General features: G+C 45.4%; 1 protein-coding gene across 8 annotated transcripts in view; it reads right to left on the bottom strand.

The window, feature by feature from the left end:
- Positions 1 to 8,732: 8,732 nt before the first annotated feature.
- The window catches only part of zc3h18 (zinc finger CCCH-type containing 18), a 119,720-nt gene continuing 111,303 nt past the window's right edge, over positions 8,733 to 17,149 (bottom strand). For all 8 annotated transcript variants that reach the window (XM_055648772.1, XM_055648774.1, XM_055648778.1 and 5 more), the window contains 2 exons: positions 16,398 to 16,503; positions 8,733 to 9,780 (listed from right to left, as the gene is read on the bottom strand). In XM_055648772.1, coding sequence (XP_055504747.1) covers positions 9,558 to 9,780; positions 16,398 to 16,503 — 329 coding nt within the window. In that variant the 3' untranslated portion in view covers positions 8,733 to 9,557. The remainder of the gene's footprint in view (positions 9,781 to 16,397; positions 16,504 to 17,149) is intronic.

A 17,149-nucleotide genomic window follows, 5' to 3' on the forward strand; every position in this document is an offset into this window, starting at 1 on the left:
GGTTGAGGCAGGGTCAACAACACAATTTCAAATACATTTCAACAGGTGCAGGGATAGGATAGGTTTAGAGGGATGTGGGCCAAATGTGGACAAATGGGACTAGTGTAACTGGGACATCTGGGTCGACGAGTTGGACAGATGGGTCAAATTCCATGCTGTGTGACTCTAACCTGAGAAGCTCTAACTTGAACCATGGAGCTCCCTGTGTTTGCTCTGTAAACACCACATCCCACTCTCCCTGCTATTGAAAGCTAGTCTTGCCATCAATTATTCCTAATCCAGATACCATGAAGCATAAACTCTCTCGCTTTCACTACAGAGCTACCTGATCTACTAAGCATTCCAGATTTTGTTTCCGATTTCCAGCATTGTGTTTCCATTTTCCAATTATGCTGCTCACCCCAGGTTAGCTGCAGAAACCTGCAGCCCACCATTCTGTCCACGTTGAGGCACATTCACCCCCTGCATACAACGCCGGAGCTCAGTTATTGCTGCTGGTATACACTCCACGCTCCAACAGCTGCTTTTGCAGGTTAGTCATGTGATTTCTTCCTGATTGACGCACTGTAGGTATACAGGCAGATGTAAACTGTAGCATTGCAAGTTACATCACTGCCTGGGAGTTCCCAACTCAGAGAATAAACAGAAAGCTCAATTGTTGGAACGAAAATCTACATGGGTTATACTGTACAAGAGTTTGTTTTCATTCATTTTAGTCTTGATATTTGAACAACATCCAGCCACAGGGATGGGGTAATATAAAAGGGTTAGGAAATTTTACACAATCACTACAATTAGTACACAACTTCAAATAAATAATTACACAGTGAAACGTCATTAATCATGACATTACGTATGGCTCTGCAAATCTGTTGAATGGCCAGAAGCTGCAGATTCCTCCATTCCACACAAAACAACCTGACATTTGCAGATTCAGTAACCCTGTTGAATGGGGCAGGATGTCACCAACCCAAGCATACCATTTACTCTTCAGACCTCTCCAAAGTTTAGGTCTGAACATGGGCAGTAACTGTGGAAACGACTGCACAAATAATTGGGAAACCTGTTCTGTTGCCTCCTCATCACATCAGGTGTAGTGTGCCATCATTGCTCCCCACTCCACACTATCCACCGCTGACTGACCTCTTGAACAGCTTTGTGAATCTGGCCAGTGTCCTTCCCAGGTCTGTACTCCTCCCTCTTGGTGCCAACATAGAAACATAGAAAATAGGTGCAGGAGGAGGACATTCGGCCCTTCAAGCCATCACCACAATTCATTGTGATCATGGCTGATCGTCCCCTATCAATAACCCATGCCTGCCTTCTCCCCATATCCCCTGACTCCACTAGCCCCTAGAGCTCTATCTAACTTTCTCTTAAATCCATCCAGTGACTTGGCCTCCACTGCCCTCTGTGGCAGGGAATTCCATAAATTCACAACTCTCTGGGTGAAATAGATTTTTCTCACCTCAGTCTTAAATGACCTTCCCTTTATTCTAAGACTTTGGCCCCTAGTTCTGGACTCGCCCAACATTGGGAACATTTTTTCAGCATCTAGCTTGTCCAGTCCTTTTATAATTTTATATGTTTCTATAAGAACCCCCCATCATTCTTCTAAACTCCAGTGAATACAAGCCTAGTCTTTTCAATCTTTCCTCACATGACAGTCCCGCCATCCCAGGGATCAATCTAGTCAACCTACGCTGCACTACCTCAATCACAAGGATGTCCATCCTCAAATTAGGAGACCAAAACTGTACACAATACTCCAGATGTGGTCTCACCAGGGCCCTGTACAAATGCAGAAGAACCTCCTTACTCCTATACTGAAATCCTCTTGTTATGAAGGTCAACATTCCATTAACTTTCTTCATGCCTGCTGTACCTGTAAGCCAACTTTCAGTGACCGGTGTACAAGGACACCCAGGTCTCACTGCAACTCCCCCTTACCTAACCTAACCACATTGAGATAATAATCTGCCCCCTTGTTTTTGCCGCCAAAGTGGAGAACCTCACATTTATCTATATTATACTGCATCTGCCAACTCACTCAACCTGTCCAGGTCATCCTGCAACCTCCTAACATCCTCTTCATATTTCACACTGCCACCCAGCTTTGTGTCATCCGCAAACTTGTTAGTGTTGCTCTTTATTCCCTCTTCCAAATCATTAATATATATGGTAAACAGTTGCAGCCCCAACACCGAGCCTTGCGGCACTCCACTCGTCACTGCCTGCCATTCTGAAAAGGACCCCGTTCACTCCTACTCTTTGCTTCCGGTCTGCAAACCAATTTTCTATCCAGGTCAACACCCTACTCCCAATACCATGTGCTCTCATTTTAGTCACCAGGGACCTTATGAAAGGCTTTATGAAAGTCTAGACACTACATCCACTGGCATCCCTTCATTCATTTTACTTGTCACATCCTCAAAAAAATTCCAGAAGATTAGTCAAGCATGATTTCCCTTTCATAAATCCATGTTGACTTCGACTAATCCTTTTACTGCAATCCAAATGCCCCATTATTACCCCTTTAATAATTGACTCCAGCATCTTTCCCACCAGCGAAGTCAGGCTAACTGGTCTGTAATTCCCCGTTTTCTCTCTGGCTCCTTTCTTGAAAAGTGGGATAACATTAGCTATCCTCCCATCCACAGGAACTGATCCTGAATCTATTGAACATTGGAAAATGATCACCAATGCGTCCACTATTTCCAGAGCCACCTCCCTAAGGACCCTGGGATGCAGACCATCAGGTCCAGGGGATTTAACATCCTTCAGTCCCATTAGCCTACCCAATACTATTTCTCGCCTAATGAAAATTTCTTTCAGTTCCTCTACCCCCTTAGATCCTCTGTCCTCCAGTACATCTGGGAGATTGTTTGTGTCTTCCTTAGTGAAGACTGATCCGAAGTACCTATTCAACTCTTTTGCCATTTCCTTGTTGCCCATAATAATTTCACCCGTGTCTGCCTTCATGGAACCCACATTTGACTTTGCTATTCTTTTTCCCTTAACATATCTAAAGAAGCTTTTACCGTCCTTCTTTATATTCCTGGCCAACTTCCCTTCGTACTTCATCTTTTCAGCCCGTATTGCCCGTTTTGTTTTGTTCTGTTGTCCTATGAAAGTTTCCCAATCCTCTGGCTTCCGGCTACTCTTTGCTGTGTTATACATCTTTTCTTTTAGTTTTATTCTATCCCCAACTTCTCTTGTCAGCCACGGTTGCCTCCTACTCCCCTTAGAATCTTTCTTCCATTTTGGAATGAAATGATCCTGCGTCTTCCGGATTATGCCGATAAATTCCTGCCATTGCTGTTCCACCGTCATTCCTGCTAGGATCCCTTCCCAGTCTACCTTGGCCAGCTCCCCTCTCATGCCTTCATCGACCCCTTTGTTGAACTGCATCACTGACACCTTCCTCCACTTTGATGACCTCGAAAAGATCATTCACACATTTATCTTCTTCCGCCTAGATTACTGCAACTCTCTTTACACTGGTATCAGCCAATCTTCCCTGTCCCGCCTGCAACTGGTCCAAAACGCTGCAGCGAGACTCCTGACGGGCACCCGAAAAAGGGACCACATCACCCCGATCCTGGCCTCTCTCCACTGGCTCCCTGTGTGGTTCTGTATACATTTCAAGACGCTCCTCTATGCCTACAAAGCCCTCAATGGGCTTGCCCCCTCCTATATTAAAAGTCTTCTCACCCACCACTCTACCTCCAGGTCCCTCAGATCGGCCGACTTGGGGCTGCTGAATATCCTGCGGTCTAGGCATAAGCTTAGGGGCGACCGCGTCTTTGCGGTTGCAGCTCCTAGACTGTGGAACAACATCCCCCTTCCCATCAGAACTGCCCCCTCCATCGACTCCTTTAAGTCAAGACTAAAAACTTATCTATACTCCCAAGCCTTTCCTGTCGTCCACTGAGTGAGGGCTATATGTATGTAGTTTGTTTGTTTATACTATTCTTATAACAAATGTAAAGCACTTTGGCCAATGAGAGTTGTTTTTTAAATGTCCTATATAAATAAATGTGACTTGACTTGACACTTCCGATTTAACGTTCTCCTTCTCAAATTGCAGATTAAAACTAATCATATTATGATCACTACCTCCAAATGATTCCTTTACCTCGAGTTCTCTTATCATATCTGAGCACCTGTCCCCAGCACTGTGTGAGAATATTCCCCTTTCAGATCACTGCTACACCTCCTCTCTCTCCCCTGTGCCCCTGATTTCGAAATCCCAACTAGGGGAAACAAGATTTTGACTATCATATTTTAAATACCTATCATGTCACGTCTTTACTCCAGGGAAAAATAACCCAGCCTTAACCAATCTCTGGTTAAAACCATAATGCTTCAATCCAGCAATATCCTGGCGAATCTCCTCTGCACCCTTTCTAGCTCAACATCCAGTGTGACAACCAGAATTGCACTGTGCTCCGCCGTGGCACATTGATGACAGCATCGGTGCCAACTCCTGCACCCATGCAGAAATCACTGACTGCATGAACTTTACCAATCACCATCCTGCACTCAAATTAATTTGAACCTGACTAGCACCCGGACTAAAGATTGGATGAAATGCTATACTTCGAAATGTACGAACATATCTCGAATGATGTTTTTAAACTTTAACAAATTTTTCCATTCTTCTTCAACTACCTCTTTCACTCCTTTTCCTTTTTTTATTTTTTATTTTAGTTTTCTTTTTCCTTCTTCCCTCTCTCTATTTCATCTATCCCTTTAGCCCTATCTAGTTATAAAAAAAAAATGAAGAAAAATGCAAAAAGTATTGGAGACAATGTAATAATAACTGACAATATTATCAATTTAAAAATGATGTAATAATGATGTAATAGATGTAATAGATCATGTACCTATCTCCAATAATAAAAAATTAAATTAAAAAAAAAAAAAAAAAAAAAAAAAAATTAATTTGGACCATCTCCGATTCAGATTCAAACTTTATTGTCATTGTGCAGTGTACAGTACAGAGACAACAAAATGCAGTTAGCATCTCCCTAGAAGAGCGACATAGAATATGAGCAATAAATAAATATATTTACGTGATATCTCCGATATCTCCCTACCGTTTCTTGATCTCACCGTCTCCATCACAGGAGACAGACTATCGACTGACATCTATTTTCAACCCACTAACCCCCACAGCTATCTAGACTACACAACGGTAAATTAAGATCCCACCCTGTTTCCTGTTAAGATTATATCCCCAACTCCCAATTCCTCAGTCTACACTGCATCTGTGCCCAAGATGAGGTGTTCCATACCAGGATATTGGAGATAGCCTCATTATTTAGGGAACGCGGATTCCCCTCTTCCATCATAGACGAGGTCCTCACTTGGGTCTCCTAGATATCCCACAGCACCGCTCTTGCTCCCCCACTCCCCAGTCGTAACAGGGAGAGTCCCACTACTCCTCACCTTCCACCCCATCAGCTGTCACATACAGCACATAATCCTATATTTTCGCCACCTCCCACCATGAGCCACATATTCCCATCTCCACCCCTTTCTACAGAAACCATTCCCTCCGCAACTCCCTGATCAACTCGTCCCTTCCCACCCAAACCACCCCATCCCAGGTACTTTCCCCTGCAGCAGCAGGAGATGCAACACCTGTCCTTATACTTTCCCCCTCTACTCTCTCCGAGGACCCTGACAGTCTCAGTCTGTTTAGGATCAGGACTTCTTCAGATTTATTGTCTCAACCAAAAATGTCACCCATCCATGTTCTCCAGAGATACTGCCGAACCCACTGAGGTGCCCCAGCACTTTGTGTCTTTTGGTAAATGAGCATCTGCAGTTCCTTGTATCTATACGATACAACCAATTGAGTTGGGTCGGTGCCCAATTACATATATCAACTAGTTTTGAAAAATGATCCAAGCTTTTTTTATGGAAATATTAAATTACTCGAGTAAATTAGTTCTAATGCCAGTGAGAGTTAGCCTGAATTTCCAAGCATTATTTGAAGAGTTATAATCAATGCTTCATTTAATTTAAGTGCCTTCCTCAGCAACAGAGGAGAGTTTCCCTGGGTAAACAGACCCATGACATGTGAGAGGGTACACAGCTCCCTCTTTTAATCATCCACTATCCCTGCTGAAAATCGTCGTGCGGGTAAGGAGGGGCATGGTGTTCTCCACCAAGAGTTCAAACACATTGGCTGTGCCCTTGGTTTTGACTGGTTGATGTGCTTCCACATGCTCATAATGTTACTGGGCTACGGATCACCTGGAGCTCAGTGTTGGCCAAACCGTTAGCAAAAACAAATCCAGTCTATGACCAGCACAACATTCACACAGCCAGAAAACAGATGAGGCAAGAAATACCAGGCATCCGATGGCAAATTCTATTTCATTTCTCTCATCTCCTTCAGCAGTTGATATGAAGTCAACAATGTCAACCTAGCGACCGGGATTGCAACATTCCTGTAATGTGACACTTTCTGATCAAATCGCCGTATTACAGGTGAGGAGGGGAATGCAAGGTGTGGGAGCCTCACCCTCAGGAAATAGGTTTCACTTCTCATGTGCCAAGAGAGGTCCTCACTTCCTGCAGATGTTAATATAAACCAGTCTGTTGCCTGAGACTTCTCAAACGCTGGTGATATCTTTCATAAACACCAAACAACAAGTGTTATGTTGCTACCCAAAACATGAGGAGGCAGTAAACAGGCACCAGATAGGGTGCTGGTGACTAAGAGGCAATTGTAACTCAGACACACTGAGGTTGGGAAGTGGAGTATGAGGAATCGTTATGTAGACACTGACGTAGTGTGGGGCCGCGGGCCGGGGGGGGGGGGGGGGGGAGGGGGTGGGCAGCTCTCAACTCAATTACCCAGCCAGTGTGGTTGGTTGCAGGTTAGATACAAGGAGCGCTGCTGGTCTAATCACAGGACAGACAGGACTACAAAGAACCACGGTTCTCCAAGGCTGGTCTGACTGGCCACATAATGACCCCCCAGTCACAAGCACAAAGGCACGGAAAGGCCCCAATGTAACATCAACTACTGTAGCAGGGTTGACACATTTTTCATTGCAACGCTGACACTTGGTGCTGGAATACCATCCCTCAGAGCTTGGCAGAGAGACTGCACGGCAGTCACAAAGGTAACCCAACAAGGAATGGGAGATGCGTTGTAAGGAACTGCAGATGCTGGTTTACACTGAGGATAGCCAAAATGCTGGAGTAACTCAGCAGATCAGGCAGTATCTCTGGAGAAAAGGAATAGGTGGTGTTTCAGGTCGAGTCTGAAAGAAGGGTCTTGACACGAAACGTCGCCTATTCCTTTTCTCTAGAGATGCTGCCTGACCCACTGAGTTACTCTAGCATTTTGTGTCTATCTAAGTAATGGGAAACACCTGAAGTTCATGTGTCTCTGAGCCTGGGATCCACTGTTTGACCTGTCACTGAACATTCAAAACAAAATTGTTTTATTTGGCCAATAGCACACGATCAAGGGATATTTTCCCCCATTACCCTGCAGTTGGTACAGTGAATTTACAGATACCTTGCTCTGCCACTATTGAGATGGTCTAGCCGTACTGATAGTGAAAGTAACTCAAATTAGTAGTGCATGCCCCAAACCGCTGGGTGTGTAACAATGATGCCTGATAATAATGACAGATGTTAGTGCTAACAATAATAATCGAGGATGGTTTTGGACCCGACCTTTGCCTCGGATGTTGCAAACTGAGGTCACTCCGTAATCAAAGGCACAATTCACAAAGGTTATCTATCACATTGCAAAGTTCCTATGACTTGACTTCAATCTATACATTCTGAGTCCTCTGGTGACCCAAGAACAGCGTTCCAGCCTATATTACGTTAAGAAAGGATGTGCATCCACAAACCTGTTCCTGGGATCAGGAGGTGGAAGGTTTGGGCTTTTGATGTCAGCTGGGCAACAGGTCCCATTGCATGTGCTGTGGAGGCTGTGAGTCAGAGGCTTCAGGAGAGGGTGAGGGCAAGGCCAGGGCAGCATGTGGATCATTCCATATCTCAGAACAAGTGGCGGCGAGGGCATGTGTGAGAACTCCTCCAGCTGAAGGCTGAGGAAGAGAAGCTGCACATTCTGGAGCCTGTCGCAGCCCCACATTTCTCGTTGGCAACAAGTGAAATCTGGCATCTCCCAGCAGCCAGTTACAGTGAGAGATACAGACCCCAGCAGCCAGTGTCACAGTGCTAGTGTTGACACAGATCCCAGCAGCCAGTGTCACAGTGCTAGTGTTGGCACAGGTCCCAGCAGCCAGTGTCACAGTGCTAGTGTTGACACAGATCCCAGTAGCCAGTGTCAGTGTGAGTGAGACCCCAGCAGCGTGTCACAGTGCTAGTTTTGACAGAGATCCCAGCAGCCAGTGTCACAGTGTGAGTGTTGACACAGATCCCAGCAGCCAGTGTCAGTGTGAGTGAGACCCCAGTAGCCAGTGTCAGTGTGAGTCGCAAACCCCAGCAGCCATTGTCAGTGAGAGCATCGACAGACCCCAGCAGCCAATCACAGTGAGTGATAGACCCCAGCAGCCAGTGCCTCAGTGAGTGTCAACACACAGCCAGTGCCTCAGTGTGAGTGACAAAGCCCCAGCAGCCAATGTCACAGTGAGCGACTTCACAGACCTCACAGCCGATGTCAGTGTGAGCTTTGACAGCGACTGAATTCCATTATTTTAAGGCTGATTTGCAAATCAAAACTGTTCCGATTCTTTACAACTAGTAAATCCTTTATTAAAGTCATGTAAAAAAAAGTCAATCCTGAACATTTATTTCCCCGTTCAATTGAAACACTCTGTCCTCACTTCAGCAGATGTTGTAAGCATGAAAAAACCTGCTTTACCACAATTCCTCAGCTGTGTGCATTAACCAAATGATCTTTTGAAGAGGTCCAAAACTTCAACCTACGCATTCAACATAACCATAAGGTCCGTGTGTGACATTTAAAAAAAAAACCTGGAAAAAGCGTAAAATAAAAGAATGAGTATTTATTTGGGAAAGCAGAAGAACAATTTTACCAAAAAATGGTTATGATGGGCGGTGGTGTGGGAGAAGAAAGTGAGCCGTGTTTGACAGCACATTCATCCGCTCTCTGGTAACACAATGTAAACGTGAGGAATTCCTTCAGACAACACGCACACACACACACACACACACACTAAGATCTTCTAAAGCAGTGTAAAAGGTGTGCCATCTCCAGGGTCAGTTCCACCTGTCCAATTCCTGTCGCTGTCTGCTTCAGCCGAATAGAATGCCACTGCAACGTCAGCCTGTGTTAAATGCGTGATCGAGCTCACAGTCTGTAGCATCTTCCAATTTGAGAAAAAACAGAACGGTGGTACGTCTGCAGTAACTCTGCAACCATCTGGGACATCAGAAGGTTGGGAGGATGGCAGTGAGGTACTCAAAGAGCCCCCCCCCCCCCCCCCCCCCCCAACATGGCTGCTTCCTGAAATAAATCACGGATTTAATCACTGAAAATACTGACAGCTGTCTCTAACCAAACGACCACAGTCCCAGTCAGTTGGGCACGCCTACTGGACCTTGCCAGGGATCTTTGCTCGCTTTCGGGCAATGGCATCCTCGACTGCCTTTAGCTGCTTCAGCAGTTCCTCCCTGCGGGATAACGTGTTGGATTTACTTGACTTTGCAGAGGATGCAGCCGTGGCAGAGGCTGCCACATCGTGAGACTTGGAGCTCGAAGACACGCTGGTCACTTTACTCGAGACCTTTGACTGTGGTGACGGAGCCCGTTTTCTGAAAAGGAGAGGAAATAGGTTAAAATACATCCAATCAGGTGAAGAAACTTCCTTCAGATGTGTTCTCAGGTGGATGATGCTTGGAATCCAACATTTCTTGCCCATTCCAAGTTGTCTGAGGACATGAAAAATCAACTGCATCAGCAAAATGAAAACACGGGACTGGTGTCACGTGCAGAAAACATGGGAATGGCATCACATGCAGGAAACAAGGGCAAAGCCAAGTTTTTAAAATTAAGGACATTATTTAACCAGTTGGGATTTTGTAGCAATTTATTTTAAGTTAATATCTGGTGCATGTCCACAAATGCCCAGATTTATTGACTTTGCTGTTACAGAACCTTGCTTTTATGTTCCTTGTCCATTACATCAACACTTTAACACTCGTAGCTACTTAGTTTTGAATGTAGATACAGTGCAAAAACAGGCCCTTCGAGTCCGTGCCGACCAGCGATCACCCTACACTAACATAATCCTATACACTCGGAACAATTTACAGAAGACAATAACTTACAAATCTTTGGAATGTGGGAGGAAACCCACGGGGTCACAGGAATAACATACAAACTCCGTACAGACAACACCCATAGTCAGGGTCAAACCTAGATCTTTGGCGCCACACGGCAGAAATTCTACCACTGCACCACTGTGCCACCCCAACTACAATGATTTTCCACTGTATCTTGATACACGTAACAAAAATAAACCAATGCCAGGAGACAAAAGAAACTGCAAATGTTGGAGCACTTGAGCAAAACACAAAGTGCTGGAGGATCTTAGCGGGTAGGGCAACATCTGTGCAAGGGAATGGACAGATGACGTATTGGAATGGGACCCTACTTCAGACTGAAATGTCTGCTGCCTTTCCCACCACAGGCAATGGCTAACCCACTGAGTTCCTCCTGCACTCTGTGTTTTGATCAATACCAACTGGTCTCAGACCTTACACTGGGTGTAGTGACTTCCTCTTCAACATCCAATGGCAATGTCCGCATCTGTCCACCCTTGAAGGAATGCATATACTCTCTTCTTGGTGCCACAGAGAAACCTCATGGAGGGTACCAAATCCATTATTTAAATGGCAACAGATTACTTATAACATAAAAGGTTTGGGCAGATTCAACGTAGTTATAGATCTTTGACAAACCATTGGAAATTTTTGAGGTTATCAAATGGTCTGTTTCTATTCGATATGTGCCTGAGAATAGTTGGGGAAGGGTGATGTACAGTATTTGGATTTTGAAAGTTTACTTCGATCTGGTGGCATGCAACAGGTTATTGAACAAAATTTGCATGCACCAGAGATGCCAAGTTTTGTCAGAGCATTTCAGTATTCTAGTGCCTGAAAATCAGTATTTTGCTGAAGAAATCAGTATTTTTACGCGGTACCATTTTTCTGAAACAAATGTTATTTTTTATGTGCGGTCGTACGCATGTAATGCATAACTTTGCTACTCATTGACATGTCTTCTACGCACCTTACTTGACAGTGCATTCATTGCCATCAGGTGTCCTTGAGACTCTTGAAAGGCGCCCATAAATAAAATGTATTATTATTATTCCTTTGTATAGTTATTTGAACGGCTGCTTCCTGCTTTTAGCACCAGATGATGATGTAGAAGCCATTTTGGAAGCCTCCCTGTCTCTCCCTCTCTCCCCCTTTCCCTACCACCCTCCCTCTCTCTTATTCCCTCCCTCATTCTCCCTCTCTCCACCCCTCCCTCTCTCCCCCTTGAGCCCACCCACTATTCTGTGAAATCAAGGCCAATCCCAATGTAACTGCAAGCCCACTTGTAACCTTTCACCACGAGGCTTATCCAGAATTCGACCACTGCCCGAAAAATAATCAAAAGCTCAAGGAGAATTCCAAAGACTCATTGTGATACGAGAATTTTCCCGAACAGTCTATGACCCATAGCGCTGTGGCCATAGCGCTATGCGTAAAGCCCATAGCGCTCCAGCTGGTAGCTCTATATTTAGAACCCACAGCACTATAGCCGACCGGTCTTCGTTGAAATTCCCACTTGTTAAACTGACAGCGCTCTTGTTTAAACCTGGAGAGCGACAGGCAGTGACTGTGGAGAGAAGGAGTGGGTGACGTTTCTGGTCGAGACCCTTCTTCAGACTGAACTGAACTCCGTATTTAAAATCCGTATTCAACAACACAAAATCGTACATCAGTTTTCTTATCGCATTTCCGTACAAAATACTTGGCAGCTCTGATGCACCATACTGATGATTATCGAGTGTTTGCTGACAGAGAAAATGTAGTGTGGTAGTGACTGATGGGTATCAGAGAGCCTGGGACCCAGCTGTTCAATCATTTGGAAAATGGGATAAGGTGCAATGGATCCACGTTTTCAGATGACACAAGGCTGGCCAGCTGGCAGTGTTAGTCAGGAAGATGCAGAGGGGTTTCAGGGGAAATAGATGAGGTGGGCAATATTCTACAGTTAGAGAAATGGGCAAAGGCATGGCAGAGGGAACTTAAATCTGGAAAATCCAGAGGTTATCAATTTGGTAGAAAAGATAGAAAATGGGAGTGTTTTATAAATGATGAAGAGGTTAGACTTCTGGATATCATAAAGTCATGATTAATAGCAGAATTAAGTAATTCGGCCCATCAAGTCTACTCCCCCATTCAATCATGGCTGATCTATCTTTCCCTCCTAACCCCGTTCTCCTGCCCTCTCCCCATAACCCCCGACACCTGTACTAATCAAGAATCTATCTATCTTTGCTTTAAAAATATCCATTGATTTGGCCTCCACATCCTTCTGTGGCAAATAATTCCACATTCACCACCCACCGACTAAAGAAATCCCTTCCCATCTCCTTCCTTAAGGAACGTCCTTTAATTCTGAGGCTATGTCCCCTAGCCCTAGATTCTCTCACTAGTGGAAACATCCTCTTCACATACACTCTATCCAAGCCTTTCACTGTTCGGTATGTTTCAATGAGGCTCCCCTTTGTTCTTCTAAACTACATGCCCAGTGCTGTTAAACACTCATAACTTGGGATTGTTTTTTTCTGGAGACCAGATAGAAGTAAATAAAATAATGAGAGGCATAGATAAGAGACACAGAGCCTTCTTCCCAGGATGGAAATATCAAAGACTATTGGGTGCAAGAGGGGGAATAGTTTAATGGAAATATGCGGGGCAAGATTCTTTTATTACACACAGAGTGGTGGGGGCTTGAAATGCACTGCCAAGGGTGTTTTAAGAGGCTTTCACATAGGCACACGGATATGCATGGAATGGAGGCATATGGAGCACATTTAGGCAGAGGAGACTAGTTGTTTCAACTTGGTATCGCACAACACAGACATTGTGGACCAAAAGGCCTATTCCTATGCTATACTGTTTTATGCTCTATCAATACTTCTGTTCCAACATTGATCACCTGCCCTGCACTCCCCACAAGTTGTACACATTCAGTTGTAGGAAACCACACAGTTTATCCTATGTGATCTGTACGTTTCAACAAGGTCCCCCTTTCTCCTTCTGTACTCCAGCAAGTACAGGCCCAGTGCCGTTAAACACTCATAAGTTAACCCACTCATTTCTGGGATCATTCTTGTAAACCTCCTCTGGATCCTCTCCAGGGCAAGCACATCCTTCCTCAGATATTGTGCCCAAAATTGGTCACAATGCTCGAAATGTAGTCTTACCAGCGCCTTAGAGCCTCAGCATTACATCCCTGTTTTTGTATTCTAGACCTCTTGAGATGCATGCTGGCATTGTGTTTGCCATTTTTGGGAATCCTGCACCAGTACTCCCAAGTCCCTTTGCACCCCTGATTTCTAGATTGTTACAATTCAATGATACAATTTATTTGTTGTCATTTGAACCTCATTGAGGTTCAACCAAAATTTGGTGTCTGCAGTCATACAAACAAGTAGAAGAACCAAGACACAACACAATTTACACAAACATCCATCACAGCGAATCTCCTCCTCACTGTGATGGAAGGCAAAGTCTTATCTCTCCCCTGCACTCCCCATTCTCCTCCCGATGTCAGTCAAAGCCCCCGGCGGGCAATGGTAAATAAGTCCTGCGGCCATTAAAGCCGCGCCGAGCGATGCAAGGCCACGCTCCGGGTCTTGATGTTGGAGCCTCCCGGCGGGCGCTAACAAGTCCCGCGGCCATTTAAAGCCGCGCCGGGCGATGTAAGGCCCCGCTCCAGGTCATCCTCAACCCCACAACTCAGGCGTGAGAAGTCGCCGTTGCGGAAGCCCCGAAAAGCGGTCTCCTAACAGGGACCCTCGGGCTCCCGGTGTTACTGTCCACCAGACCTGCGGCTGGAGCCTCCGAATCTCCGGGGTCGGGCCGCAGCAGCGCGCCACCACAGTTCCTCCCGCTCCGAACTCGGCTAGCTCCGCGGTGGTAAGTAGTCCACAGGCTCCGCGACTGGAGCCCCAGGTCGCTCCGGTTGGAGGCCGCTCCATAGTGCTAGGCCCCAACGACAACGGAGACCCGACAGAGAAAAGGTCGGGTCCTCCGTACAGGGAAAAGATTACAAGTTTCCCCACCCCCTGCCCTTCCACACACATACCCAGTTAAAAAAAAACCCCACTATAACTACACTCAAACGAGACAAAAATTAAAAAAAGACAGACGGACTGCAGAGGCTGCTGCGACGCGAGTCGTGCTGCCCACCCAGATTCATTCCCCATTTAGAAAATAGTCTACGCCTTTATTCCTATTACCAAAATGCATGACTCCACACTTTGCTACACTATATTCCATCTACCACTTCTCTGCCCACTTTCCAAACCTGTTCGTCCTTCTGTACTACCCGCCCTTCCATCTATTTTCGTATCATCCGCAAACTTGGCCACAAAGTCTTCAATCACCTCATCCAAATCATTAATATACAATGTGAAGAGTAGCGGCTGCAGCATCGACTCCTGCGGAACTCCGCTAGTCACTGTCAGCCAAACAGAAAAAGCCCCTTTTATTGCCACTTTTTGCCTTCTACCATCCACCATTTGATACCATGGGCTATCATCTTCCTTCACATCCTTACCTGTGGCACCTTAACAGAGGCTTTCTGAGCATCTAGGTAAACAATGTCCACTGACTCTCCTTTATCTATCCTATTATTTTCTTCTTCAGTCTGGGCACCATGTTAGAGGAAATATGTCAAGCTGGAAAGGGTACAGAGAATATTTACAAGGATGGTGTCAGAGATAGAGCACCTGAGCTATAGGGAAAGGCTGAGTAGGCTAGGACTCTATTCGTTGGAGCACAGGAGGATAAGGGGTGATCTTATTGAGTTGTATAAAATCATGAGAGGAATAGATCGGGTAGATGTACAGAGTCTCTTGCCCAGAGTAAGTGAATCGAGGGCCAGAGGACATAGGTTTAAGGTGCAGTGGAAAGGATTTAATCAGAATCTGAGGGGTAACTTTTTCACACAAAGGGTGGTGGGTGTATGGAACAAGCTGCCAGATGAGGTAGTTGAGGCAGGGACTATCCCAACATTTAAGAAACAGTTAGGCAGGTACATGGATAGGACAGGTTTGGAGGGATATGGACCAACAGGTGGGACTAGTATAGCTGGTGTGGACGTTGAGCCAAAGGGCCTGCTTCCACACTGTAACACTGTATGACTAAAGAATTCCAGCAGATTCATCAGGCAAGGTCTCCCCTTCACAAAACCATGCTGACTTTGGCCTATTTTATCATGAACTAAGTACTCCCTAACCTCATCCTTTATAATGGACTCTAAATTCTGACCAACCACTAAAGTCAGACTAACCGGTCTATAGTCCCCACTATTCTGCTTTGCTCTCTTCTTGTATAGCGGGGTAATATTGGCAAAGTTCCATTCAGGGATATCGAGAGATCTGGCATCAGTGCAGGAAAGTGACGCAGAGGTCGGTGATTGAACATGGATCATGCACGAAGGGCTGAATGGCCTGCTCCTACTTCCGTTCCTTCTGACTGTCACTGATGTGGATGTAGAGAGGCTCGTTGTGAGGGGCGCTGGATGTTCACTAACTGGTCTTGACCTGCTTTAGTCGGTGCTGGGTCCAGCAGATGGACATCAAATGACAACCAAGGTAACGCACATCAAATACTCATAGTTAGGCAGCATTGCTGGAGGGTACATCTCAGCGATTGAGAGTGAAATGGACCAGGAACGGAATTAGCTTGTTGTGAAACAACTCCAGTATTTGCAAGTTTGTTGCTAGTGGTGACAAATACTGGGAAGTAAAGGACAGGTACTTCACCCACACCGAGTAAGATGGGCTCTTGTTCTAGTTTCGTCCATAACATACTTTGCTTTAATATTCAGATGTATTTAAAGTCACAGTAAGTTTGGTGTAACACTAGCTCGGATGTAATGCAATGCTCTTGTATTCCTTGTATTTTCCAAAGCAGCAACCATCACCATAGTGCACTGTAGAACAACACAATGTGCAGTATTTTGGAACCACCGGCATGATGGGTTGTAAGAGGGTATGGATCAATCGTGTGATGAGACCTTGTCCCCACTCAGCATTCTCGCATACTTTCACCCTCCGAACCTGTGCAGGCCAAAGGTTTTCAGCGATAATTCAGCCATGTTACTCCTGAGTGATGTGTTCCACAGAATGTGCACGTACCTGTCTGCCTGGGCAGGAGAAGACCGCATCATCGGTGGCACCCGAGTACTCTGGCGATCACCCTTTGGCGACGGTGGCCTCCCAAATGGCTTTCGCTCCCGATGTCCTGAATCAGAGAGGCAGGAGTTAGAAAAAAACTCTGATCGAAGACTAGCAGTAGGAACCATAGCTGTGCCTGCAATGTAAATTTAAACAGGTGACGTTTTGGGTCGAGACCCTTCTTCAGACTGAGAGTCAGGGAAGAGGAAGTCTAGAGATATGGAAGGGTAAGGTGTGAAAATGACAGAACAAAGCCTGTGAAAATAAGAAAATGTAGAATGGTTCATTGTTAGCTGAGGGGAAGGTGACATCGAGGCATACAATCAGTAATATTTAATCAAGAGGAGAGTAGAACTAGTCACAGAACTGGGATGGGGGTGGGGAGATACGGAGAGAGAGGGAAAGCAAGGGTTACTTGAAGTTAAGAGAAATAAAAATTCAAACCGCTGGAATATTGATTTCTCTAACCAAGTAATTCTTGCTTTCCCTCGTTCTCCATCCCTCCCCCATTTTATTTCTCCGACTAGTTCTAATGTCCTTCTGATTATTACTGATTTAAGAAAGAACGGCAGATGCTAGAAAAATCGAAGGTAGACAAAAAATGCTGGAGAAACTCAGGGAGTGGGGCAGCATCTATGGAGAGAAGGAATTGGCGACCTTTCGGGTCGAGACCTTGCTTCAGACATGTCGGGGGTGGGGGGGGGCGGAAAAAA

This window comes from Leucoraja erinacea, chromosome 17, assembly GCF_028641065.1.
Source record: "Leucoraja erinacea ecotype New England chromosome 17, Leri_hhj_1, whole genome shotgun sequence".
Classification (NCBI taxonomy): Eukaryota; Metazoa; Chordata; class Chondrichthyes; order Rajiformes; family Rajidae; genus Leucoraja; species Leucoraja erinaceus.